General features: G+C 42.1%; 1 protein-coding gene across 2 annotated transcripts in view; it reads right to left on the bottom strand.

Annotated features, from left to right (window-relative positions):
• Positions 1–12,939, bottom strand: part of SRPX (sushi repeat containing protein X-linked) — a 429,025-nt gene that overhangs the window by 109,454 nt on the left and 306,632 nt on the right. For both annotated transcript variants that reach the window (XM_069204239.1, XM_069204240.1), the window contains one exon: positions 9,997–10,118. In XM_069204239.1, the coding sequence (XP_069060340.1) occupies positions 9,997–10,118 (122 nt within the window). The remainder of the gene's footprint in view (positions 1–9,996; positions 10,119–12,939) is intronic.

Genomic DNA, 12,939 nt, shown 5'->3' with positions numbered 1-12,939 from the left:
CTTGTCCTGCGTAACAAGCTTGTAAATGAGGTCTCTCGTTTGTGAATTGCAAGAAGCTTACTTCTTTGTGTGTTGGTGGTTTTACCTCCCTAAACCCTACCTATGCCTCCTTAAACCCGTTCTGACTCGTCCCTAAAAATCTTCTCCTATTTAGCAGTAAGTATGCCCTTTTTTCCAGTCACACCGACTGGTCCCTCCCACATTAAGGGGCATATTTAAGAAAAGTGCAGCACCACTTTTCTTGTGCCTCTTAGTGCCCCCCTAATGCCACCATGTGTGCATCGTATTTAAATTACGGCGCACCATGGCTGTAGTTAGGGGACTAGCATCAGAATTTTTTACGCTAGTCCGGTGTTTTGCAGGATTAGCGTTAAAATGTTGTTGAAGCTAACCCTGTAAAGCACCCTGAGGCCCACTGTAACCAAATGAAGCCTCCTTTTAACGGCTGCTCTGAGCAGGCATTAAAAGTGCTGAAAAAAATGACACAAAGAAATCCCTTACATTTCTTTGCAGCATTTTAAATGCCCCCTTAACAGGGGAACACCCACTTTGTATACATTATCCCTGGCACAGGCATAATGCAGCACAAAGGGTTAAAACAAGGCGCAATACATGCATTGTGCCACTTTGTTAATATGGCGCAGCATTTTTGGTCTCCTAACGCCACATTCGCGTAAAAGAAATGATGCTAATGTGATGTTAGAATGGCACTAGGGGCTCTTAAATAGGCTAGACAAATATGAATACACTGTTCCTGGGAAAAGAAGGGAAGTCCTATGGTTTAGGAGCAAGAGCCCTCACACATCCATTAGGATGTCACGCTTCATCATTGGGGTGCTCCTCGTCAGACCGGCGCTGCAATGTCTGACGGGCTCCCCGTGAGGGGGGGCTCTTTGCCGGAGATCTTTTTAGAATAACTGCCGTGGCAGGTCGTAATTCAAAAGCAGGAGAGAGTTAAAATTGGTTCTATACCCCGACGGGAAATTCTCATTTAATGGGCAACAAGGGGATAAGACCAAGATTAAAAGCAATTTGAAAGTGATAAAATTAGATAATGCTCAAACACTTTCTGGAATAATGGGGGCAAGGAAGTTATCTCAAAGCCACCACTCTTAAATATGCCCCTTAATACTAAGTAGTATACTTGAATGTGTAAGGATCTTCCCTTAAAAAAGGTAGGTGAGGTGGAGGTAGAGATAAACACTCATAGGTTTGTGAATAGCATTTTGCAGTAATCAAACAACGATGCCCAAGTACGCACAGGGAGTAATGCATCAATGGAAGGTCACTGTATCACGAAAGTTTTCCGTGAGTTCGGGTCCTTTCTGGTTTCACCAGTAATCAGATCAATTTTGTTAAAAAGATATCAACACATCTAACAGCTGATGCATGTTTTGTGTAATAAACGTTTATCAAGGCGTCTATGTGACTGTGAAGTCTCTTGTTAAGGAGAGGACAAGGAAAGATCAACTGAATATAGTTCATAACTTCTCAGGTTGGCTGAGCAGATAGCTTAGTCATGGCAGTGTATGATTAACAACTGAGGCCAGGGGTTGTACCGGCAGTAAAATGGTAAGCCTTGTGGCTATGCCTATGGAGAGTAACAGTGAATCCACTGTTTCTGACAATAGACAGTCACCCAGCTTACCATGGTCTCTCTATTGCCTATGACTTTATGGGCACCATTAATATATGGAACTCTTGGCACGCTTTTGCTGCGCTTATCATAGCCATCTATTGAATTTGGATTAACAAATGCTATGCATTTTTGTTTCATATTGAAGTGATTACTTCCACTAATGTCGGAGCAACCCCTGCCTCTGCAGTTAACTGTATACCGATGCAACTGAACTTACTGCTAAGCCAACCTAAGAGGTCACAGTGACTATATTCAGTCGATCTTTTTCGTACTGAATGCAAAAGATAAATATATAGGGTCAAGTTTTCAAAGATTGGTGTACGCGAAGGTATGATTTATCCTTGTACTCCGGGTTTACTCCTAGAATCTAGGAGTAGTACAAGAGCAAATCTCTGACACACCCATAGCTATCATAAGTCAAAAGGACACATTTAGTTCTGAGGAGTTCTCTGCATCTACCTATCCTCTGCATTACTATTTTAGATAGTGAAAATTATGTTGGGAATAGCATAACCTCTCCCTGTATAGAAAGCAATTTGCAGAGATCATTGCTGTCTTAAACGGGAAACTCTGCCCTGGAGCACTTGATGTCCCCAAGACAGAATTTGCTTTCTGAAGACGTGTCCCTTAGTAGATGCACCCAGGTGCCTCAGTCTCTAGTGAGACCAGATCCCAGGCACATGAAGGCACTGGTAGCATGGACCGTTAGTGACCAAATGATTGTGATACAACCACCAGACTATTAATTTCCAATAAAGGGGCACATAAACACTCAGATCAGACTTGCAGAGTTAAACCTAACCTTCCAAAAACCAAGGGGGTTATTTCGAATTTGGTGAACGTGTGACAACTTGCAAAAGTTGTTGGCTCTTCTCTGTCCTAATTAGAGGATTAGAGAGTACACCCAGATATATATCTAGGATGGACGTGCTATGTATACAGACAGGGTTATACACTCTAAACAGGGCGGACAGAACATCTGCCAATTTTTGGCTAATGTCCCACACCCGCCATACTCTAAATAACCGGGGCAAACACAGATGCATTGATTGTAAACCAATATGCAACATATAGATTGCTAAATCTCATATTAAATGAGTAATAAAGACTCTAAAAAAGTGTCTTGGTCCAAGAATAACGTTTAAAATAAGAAAACATGGTTTGCCATATTTTGTTGTTTAAATTACGTCAACATTCAAATTAAAAAAAAGTGGATGAAATTTAAACAAGCATTTACAATGCAATGGGTCTTGTGTTTGCTCTAGTTAGAGCTATTCGAGCTGTAAACTCCTAACCAGACTTTTCTTGCTACATAAACTGAAAATGAAAAGATAAACAGTTTCACATAAGTGAGCCGACAGCTGCCATAAGTGTGAAGGAGACACGGAAACGGAAACAGAAGTTCGCTCGCAGTGAAACATATGGGCAAAAATGCAATAATCCATGTAACCGGCAAATGTGCAATTATCTATGTAATCGACAAAAGTGCAAATATCTATGTAACAGGGTCGATGTCATGCAAAGGGCTCGACTACTGCCCAGCATGTTTGTGCTGCCTACAAAATAAATGGAAAAAGTAATCCAGAAACCAAACGGAAAACATTGAGCCTCGTATGTTTTCAGTAGTTGGCCGATGCACTATAACATGGCTAAACACCAGAAAAGGCATGAAGTATGCATACCTTTCACTAATCAAATAAAGTGAATTTTAAAACACCAGCCCATGAACCACCCAAACTGATGGGCGTGGTTACAAGCCCGTAGAGAGATAACAACAGGGGCAGAGCGCTTTGCACGCTCGACCCTAAAAATGGCGACATGTAAACACAAAAGTAGACACAGGATACATCATGTGAAATAAATTTATGTTAAGTTTGCTCGCAGTAAAAAGCATGTGGTTTCATTTTGTAGTACACAAGCAGCAAATTGGTGCAAACAGATTGTCCCTGTTTTTTAACCAATGCAAAGTTTCAGTAGTACAGCTACTGGTAGGTTTCTGAGTGAATACCAGTTTACAACAACCATTGCCAGGCCAAACATATCTTGCCTTTACTAGGATGCACCGACCTACTGGCTTTGCTCCTTTTTTGTTAGGGTCTATGAATGCTGCAAAGTATGCCTATGCATGCACAGAAGTCATTTTGTAATGAAGTTTAAAAAAATAAGAAACTCCATTACAAGATGGCAGCCTTACATGAAAGCTTATATGCTGTAGTCACCTTGTAATGGAATTGTTTATTTGAGACTCCTTTGCGTGGAAGAACGTACAAGCATGGGAGCCATACTGTAATGGAGAGTCTTATGTTTCTTAAAATAAATTATACGTTTGGCCACAGTGCACACACATAAATAAACAACGGTCATCTTGTAATGGAGTTTCAAAACTCATAAGTAACTTCATCACAAGTTGGGTGCTGTGCATGCACATGACATTTTTAAGAGACATTTAGATACTCTTACATGCCTTGGTATATCGACACTTAACCATCTAAAATGGGAATATTCATGTAAAATTAGCACAAATACAAAGGACTGTGTCCACTCTCTGCTTTTACTAATAGAGTGTTGGTTGGTTCAGACAGATTCACAAAGGCATGTGTAGAGTACAGAAGAGTAAACATATAGTGCTGCTTTTTGTATTCATGGATGCTTTTGTAAAATTACTCCTATGCCTTTGCGATAGAAATGGTGGATTCTGAACATGGCAAGGATATTACTACTCACACAGATGCTTGGAATGTAATAGGTTGCCCCTTCTATTTCTCATTCACTAATCACTTTTAATACCGCTTCATTCTATGGACAAGTCTGCTGTACATGCAAGGTGCTCCAAACATGGATACTCAATACAAATAACAGGAATATTTAGCAGAATTTTACTTGGCGCAATATAAGTAGTATTTTACATAGTATTATGAACACAAGAAAGGGGTGTCTGTATTTACATTTTAAAGGGAAATATGGTTTCAGATCCGTTTGGGAACTATCCCAGTTATTTTTACCAGTAACTTTTCTAAAGCACTATGGCCCAGACTTACTAGTCAAAAATTCGCACTTTGCTCCACGAGAAAGAGGGCACAGGAGAGTGTCATATTCACAGAAATATGGCACTCTCCTACCCTCTCCCTAGCGTCAGTGCAGAAATCTGCTGCCGTGCGCCATGCACACACCTTTGCACCAAATCTACTTTTTTAGGTAAATAGGGCATTGCAACAGAAACCTTGGGTGGTTGTATGAGAACGCCCATGCATCACCCATGGTATGCCCCATGGTATGCCCCCCTGGCGCTAAGTTGCACAAAGCAGTGCTGTGCTTTGTTTTCCACAACTTTCAAGTGATTTTTCAGCACTAAACAAGTTTAGCATTGGAAAGTAAATTAGTAAAAAAAGGTTTAGAATCGAATTGTGTCACTTTTGTGACAAACACACCACTAAAAGTTAGTAAATATAGCCCCCATGTTAATAGATAGTTACTTCAGTCCTACAAAGGACTAGTAAACTACAGCTACATGCAGGAGTGGGAAGTTAGAGTCAAATCAGACAAGCATAATAGTCTTATCTGATATATGCTGATCATTACCCCTGGTCTGTCCACCTTTCAGTTAAAAGGCACGTTTGAACAGTTTTTGAGAGTTTGCTAAATCACTTATAGTTGGATTCACACCTCATGCTGAGATGAAGTACAAATCTAGGTATTGTGGGTATTTTGGAACTTTAGGCATTTTAGATTATGAGAAAAACCTGAATTTGATTCTGGCCACACTGGTGAATATTTAGAAACACTTTTACTATCTGGATCAGTAGTATTTTTGCATAGCAATGGGTTTCCTAGGGAGATCAGTGTAGATGAGTTTGCAATAGGCAAGGCAGAACAAGACAAGGATCTTCTCAATTCTACTGAGTGATTGGTTTGGAGGAGCAGACGGATTTGTAAAGCTTAGAGAGCTGGATATTGATAGCCTTCATCACTACATTGTCTTGTGTGTTGAACTAGAGTACACAGGCAAAGACTATACCCCTGATCCTGGCTTTGCGAGCAGTAGAAGGAGGAGTTCCAAGAACTATTATCACGCCAAAAGGTAGTGAGGCCAGTGCATTTTTTGCATTATGAGTATTTCAGTCTTGACTCCTTGCATGCAGAGGATGCTCTCCTTCATCCAGTGGATTACATGGTTAACATAAGAGGGGATGCTAAAGATATGATTTAATCTGTTGTCATGCTGGAAACAAGATTCTATATCAAATGCATATATGTGGAAATTCACCTAAAACTGATTGAGTAACCAAACCAGGGAGCATGTATAAATAGTAAGCAGGGGGCAGGATGATAATTGGTGAACACTCCTGTTTACTGGCCAAGTGGATATTTCAAATAATTCAATTCTAATCTTCTGGCTGCAGCTGGAAAGGAAAGATTGGATTCACTACATGGGCACTTCCAGATATAACCACCCATTTTTCCAACCGTTGCACCCATCTTGTGTAATTAATAGCGTCATAGGCCTTAGATCACTCAAGCAGTATGAAAGCTTCAACCATAGAAAGGAGAAGCTCTTCTCTCATTTTGACTAGAGCTGATTGTTAGCCTGCAAAGGTATTGATGAAAATGGATGATCATGGAGGAGCTGGTTTAGTTCCCCCTATTCTTGGAGATGTCTTGCATCTCTCCTTAAAGGAACTTGACGACAATGGGGAGGCTGGAGGCAGACCACAGGGATGTGGAATTCCTATCACCCGACGCCCGGGACATCTTGTTTGGGGTCCAGGGCAACAAGTTTTTATGTTTACTTTGTCCTTGAGACAAGTAGGCCTAACCCTCTGCAGCACAAACCCTTTGGCTGCCTGTTTACAGAGAGTGGAACTCTCTGCAGTTGAGGTAATGTGTTTCCAAAAGATAATGCTGTTCGAACTTGTATTTATGGTTCATTATTTGAAAGCCTTCATTATTAGGGTGAGTGCTGTAAATAAATGTTTTAAGGTCACACTTCACTACTGACATTGGTTCCAGTACAAAAAAAAAAAACATGTATACACATGTTTGAAAACTTTAGGCTATGAGGCTAAGTATAATGCTCCCAGAATGCTCTCTGATTAGATGCAAATGTAGTGTCATTTAGTAAAATGTGTTGATGCATGCTAGTATTTCCCAAAAATATTTCTAATTGAAAATCAGTGTAACCATTTTAAACACTAATATGGGAAGCATGAAAATAAACAAACACTGACAAAGCCAACTGATCTGACATATTTTTATAAGTCTTTTGGGTTCATCAATGCGTGTCTTGTTTTGACATGGCTTTTGTAACACTTTATTGTTGTGGGAGCTACCAGGCACTCAACATTGTAACAAACACTGGCAAAAAAAAAAAAAACATTTTTTGAACTCTAAAAGCACACGTTGCCACCAGTGGCATAACAAAGGCCCCGCAGCCGCCCTCCAGGGAGCCCCTTCAGCACAGCACCTGCCCTGAGTGAGTCTGGAGAGGGGGCTCCTCCATGTTCTTTGCAAAGGGGCACCCTCCAGTTTCGTTACGTCACTGATTGCCACTGTAGTTCCTGACACTGAACAAAACGACTTTGTGTGCCAATATGCTCCTTGTGGAAGAGCAGAATGCAATCACTCACAGTAAAGCCAGTCAAAAGACAGAGAAATAGAAGTTTTTATTAAACAAAATGTCTATGTTAACACCAGACCTAATTAGGGACCAAGACCCACATGTAGGTAGCTTTTTGCATGTCACAAACAACAACTTTCGCTGTTTGCGACGTGCAAAAAGCACATTGCGATGCACAAACCCAGTTTTGCGATTCAGTAACCTGGTTACCGAATCGCAAAACAGGTTTGCGACTCGCAATTAGGAAGGGGTGTTCCCCCCCATAATTGTGACTCGCAGTACAATGTAGGATTGTTTTGTGACTGCGAACGCAGGTGCAAATCAATCGCAGTTTGCACCCATTTGAAATGGGTGCTAACTCTTTCGCAAAAGGGAAGGGGTCCCCACGGGACCCCTTCCCCATTGTGAATGTCACTGTAAACATTTTTTCTGAGCAGGCAGTGGTCCTGCGGACCACTGCCTGCTCTAAAAAAAATGAAACGAAAACGTTTAATTTTTTGTTTTTGTAATGCATCTTGTTTTCCTTTAAGGAAGCAGTCACAGACATGGTGGTCTGCTGTCTCCAGCAGACCACCATCCCTGTGAGGGCCGCTATTCGCAAGGGGGTCGCAAATTGCGACCCACCTCATGATTATTCACTAGGTGGGTATTTGCGAAGCCCTTGCGAATCACAGATGGTGTCAGGGACACCATCCTACATTCGGGTTTGCGACTGACTCGCAATTTGCGGGTCGCAAATCTGAACCTACCTACATGTGGCCCCAAATTCTTAAAGAAAGTCACAAAAGTGCACCCATGGTATATGTCGTACCCCTATAAAATATTTGTGAACTGTATTTTAGCATGGGTAAATACGCATGTGTAGATTTGCTCATGTGAAAATCTATTGAACATCTGCAAGTTCATTTTCCCCCCGGCCACTTTCTTCCCAACCCTGGAAGAAGTTCTAATTCTGCCATTGTCAAGAGTAAATGTCCAACCTTTCTTATTATGGGAAAATATTAGAGAGAAGCTGGTGAAAATCTTTAAAACATGCAGGTTAGTAGGTTTGCAGACTCAAAGGCCTTCCAGCCCTGGAACTATTGCTTACTGCTTCCTCCAGCCCCAGTATGCGGATCTGCAAAAAGGTAGCAAAATAAGGAAATTGCTACAGTAGGGATTGAAACTGCAAGTATTCAAGCCCTATTATGGTAGTAGCCCTGGCATAATCAAAGAGGCTATTATCAGAGCTCTTACATAATGAGATTGCTGCCATAATTTGTCGCCACACTACATGGCACCAAAGGGACAAGTAGATCGTTTTACAGGACAAGTAGATTTGAGAAGCAACCTGTCCCCTGGACAAGTAGATATTTTAATAAATTCCACACCCCTGAGACCACAGTTAGTCAAGACCTTTGGGTAGGCAGATGTTTTTTTCCAAAGATGTTTGATGTTGACATGTTTCACAGGAATGCATGACTCCACAGACAAGAGAAGCATTGTTCATTTTTGTACTGCACAGCACCATAAATGGGAGTAGTTCTTTAAAACGTTACACAGGCCAGGGGGTTTACAGACTAGTTTGATGCTTTTGTTTTGTTGGCCAGGTCCATCATCTCATTAGTTTCCAAAGGGCTGAATAAATTAAAGTAGACAGTAGCTGGGAATAGAATAATATGTTATTTTATATGCAGCCTTGATGCGTTTTATAATTTGTCTAAACATAGACCATACTTAATTAACTTTTGAGATCATATTTTAATAGAATACATTCAATAGAACAATTTTAAGGTCATTGTCTGCTTGTCTGTACCGAAATACTAATTTAGTGATGGGCGATTTACTTGCATGCACTTTGTTTGATTAGACTGAAATAAAACATGCCTACTAATGTTTCCTCAACACATACTACTGTCCCTAAAGTGCCTGTGCAGTGTTTTTCACCCATGAGGTTAATGAGTTATCACATGACCTCTTTCTGTGAGAGCTAGGAAAGAAAAAAAACTGCTTTACAATGTATCATTTTTGACTATGGGCATGACAAATTTTGACAGACAGGGTACTCCATCACACATGCAACTGAGTACCCTCTCCCCCAATCCTCTATCTGCCTACCTCATTTAAAGTTGGGCAGACTGTAAGTTTTCTGTCAACTGAGCCCCCTTTGTTTTTGTCTATGGAGAGCTTCCTCTGACAGCCCAATGGCGTAGGGGCTGTCGGAGGAAGGACTGTACACAATCAGCACTGTTATGGGTGGATGAAGTCATGTATTTTCTTCCTGTCCGTTAGCGCTAGGAAAAACCTGGTGGTAAGGGACAGGAAAAAAATGACCCACGCTTCTAGGAGAAAACTCGGGGTGTGGGGCCATTCACTTTTTGTTTTCTAAAAACAAACTCTCAATTTGGTAGGCTTTTCTTTAAATATAATAAAGGTTTCAAAAGTTTGACAGTGGGCTGTCATGGCTGACGGTACTGATCTTCAAACGTTTCCTACACTGACAGAAACCATCATAATGGTGGTTGCTGTCTATGCAGAGATTGTCCACAGGGTGAACAGACAAATCTAAATTTGATGGGGCAAAGGTCCCTCAGGATGGCATAGAGACCTTTGCCACCCCGACGGACTAAAGTTCGTCCATCAAACTCTAAATCAGGCCCTTTGTTTCTAAAATTCTTAGACCGCCACACTGCGCTTTTTCTTCAGCATGTTGAATAATTCTTAATATTTCAAATTTGGAATGAAAGTACACATGCAGTCATACCTCTGATTCTAACATTAAATCTGCAGGAAGCTTCGTTTTCTGCTCTGTCCATCACAGTGTATTCAATTTTATGGTCTCCTTCGGGAAACTCAGACCCCGGAGGTAGTCCTTGTAAAACAACACTGTAAAAGAATACAGACTTTTCATTTTTGAGTTACCATATGTATCTTTTACAGCACCAAAAGCAACTTCAGGGCTGTTTCAAGGCCCTTCTAGGTCAAAAAATATATAATAAAACTAAATAACGGAAGACAAACAACAAATCTCAGTCAATTGTATTTTTGAACCTGAACAGTATGAAAATGAACTATGTGTGAATATTTTTCAATAAATGTACAAATCAATAAAATATACTGATTAGAATCAAAATTAGAGATGTCACAATTAGTGACCCTCTAACTTCTCTACTGGCTTCCCACTGTGGTACTCTCATCGTGCACAACTTTCTGCATCACCCAGAGGTCCATCAATGGCAGCAACCATCATACATCAAAGTACAGTTACAAATATACTCACAGAACAGAACTATCTGCTCTAAACTGGCACGCTGATTATTCCTCCTTCTAAACATAAAGCTCCTACTCTGACTAAGCAGCAAAAGTATGAAGTGTTCTTCTGGAAAAGACAAGAAACATTGAAGACCACTTGCCTTGGTTGTGGTTCTTTGCATGGGTTGGTGGGATGGGTGTGGGTCCAAGTTTGGCAGGCCACCAGGTAGAGTACCAGAGCGAGGTGTCTTTGCCAAAGACTACTACTTCTGTCTGGTATGTATTGAGGTTGAGGCAATTATTTTTCATTCATCTGGTTACTTCGGTCTTGCAGGTGAAGTAACTGGTCCAGGTGTTTACTGCATTGTCAGAGAGGAGGAGTATGAACTGGTTGTCATCAACGTGGAATATGATGTCAACTCTGTGAGCACGGAGGAAGTAGGCATTGAACAGGGTAGAGTTGAGTGACAATCCTGGTGGAACTCCATATGGTGTCCGAGATGAAGGGGACTAGGCTGGCCGACTGGGTACAGGCTGTCAGGAAGAAGCAAATCCAGCAAAGTGCAGGTCCTTGGATACCGGCTTTGTTCAGCGGTTGGATAAGGATGAGGTGGTAGATGGTATTGAAAGCTGTGAAATGTCCAGTAGGACCAGAGCTTCATTGTTACCTCTGCCCATGATCATACAGATGTTGTCCACGACTGCAATAAAGATGGTCTCTGTACTCTTGTTGGGCATCAATCTGGATTGAATCTTGTTGAGGAGGTAGTTGTCAGTTAGGTGTGTGGTTTTGCTTTTGTTTATCATATCATGACTTTTGGCAGGTAGGGTAGTACAGCGATAGGCCTGTAGTTGGCTTGTGTCTTAGGGCCTGCTGAGGGTTCCTTGAAGAGAGAGGGTACTTTTCCAGGCCTCCAGGAAGGTGGCTGTGATGACAGAGCCTTTCGGGATTGGGTTGAGGGCTGCTCTGATGTGATCCAGCCCTTTGATGAAGACTTGATGAGGGTAGGGTCCAAGGGTGCTCTGGAGTGTGTGGAATGTATGGTCATTTCTGTTTCTTGAGAGGTGATGGGCCACGGGGTCAGGGTGGTCCCTCTGGGTGTTTGGTTGAGATTGGCAGGAAGGCTGCAATGGGGGAAAGATCTGCTTGGTGTTCAAAGATGTAGCAGATGCTGATTATCTTGTTACTGAAGAATAGAGGCAGATGCGTGCAGAGGTCCTGAGAGGGGGTTACAGTGGTAGAGCTTCCTGACGGAGAGATTAAGTCTTTCACTATGGCAAAGATTTCCTTGGTGCTATTTTCAATGCAGTTGGTGAGCATGGAGTGTTTGGTGGCTCTGATTTGCTGACAGTAGCGACTGAGGGTGGATTTGCAGGTGCCCTTGTCAGTGTTGTCCTAAATTTGTCTCTATTTATGTTCAAATGGTGTGTAGTGGCATCTGGTGAGCCTGACCTCTCCGCTAGACCATCTTGTTTGGAGCCTGGTTCTCGTGGCTTTGTTGGCTTTGGGAGGAGCCAGAGTGTCTGTTCAGGTGGTGATCCAGGAGTTGAAGTTGTAGATGGAATTGGAGAGGCTGTTGATGTGTTGAGGCCAGTGAACATCAGGATGTTTTTGAGATCTTGTTCCAGTCCTGTTGTTAAGATATGGTGACAGTATTTTTGTGGTGGTGTGGGATATGTACGCTTGATTTGACAAGGGAGTGGTTGGACTAGGTGATTAGTGTGGACTTGTCTGCTGTGAGGAGGCTGAAGCTGGTGAAGATGGGGTCCAGTAGGTGTCTAGCAGCATGTGTGGGGCCCTCTATTCACTGGGTGAGTCTGAGGTTGGACAGGTCTGTGAGAATGTGTGTTGTGTTGGGATCAGTGAGGTCCTCCATTTGATAGTTGAGGTTGCAAGGATGATGAAAATGCTGAAGTCGAGTATCAGGGGTGACAAAGTCTGCAATGGTGCTGCTAAAGTTGGTGTGTGGTTTGGAGGGGGTTATTCAAGAATGCCGATCAGGGTGAACTTGCAGGTGATAAGGAGTTTGAAGGCCAAGTGTCCATGTTGCCAGTGGTGCTTTTATGGGTGGTGGAGTATTGGGTGGATTCTTTGAAGGTGATAGTGATTCCACCTCCAGATCTGTTTGTTCTGTCCGATTTTGCGATCTTGTACCCAGGGGAGATTGCCACAGTGATGACTGGGGCAACAAGGGAATCAGCCAAGTTTCGGCCAGGAAGAGTAGGCCCATGAGCGGCTGTGTAGCAGATTCATATTTTGGTGTTGTGTTTGGTGAGGGAGCGAGTATTGGGGAGTATGCAGGAGAGGAAGGGATGCAGTGTAGTGGGATTTTTGGTGTGTGTGGTCACGTGTGTTGAGTTTGTAAAGTGTGAGAGGTGCAGGAAGAGTAAGGTAGTTACTGAAGGGTGCATGTGAAATGGCAGGTGCAACAGGAGAAAACGCCTTCAGTTTTGG

Source organism: Pleurodeles waltl, chromosome 8 (assembly GCF_031143425.1).
Source record: "Pleurodeles waltl isolate 20211129_DDA chromosome 8, aPleWal1.hap1.20221129, whole genome shotgun sequence".
Lineage (NCBI taxonomy): Eukaryota > Metazoa > Chordata > Amphibia > Caudata > Salamandridae > Pleurodeles > Pleurodeles waltl.
This window is presented reverse-complemented; position numbering and strand designations above follow the sequence as displayed.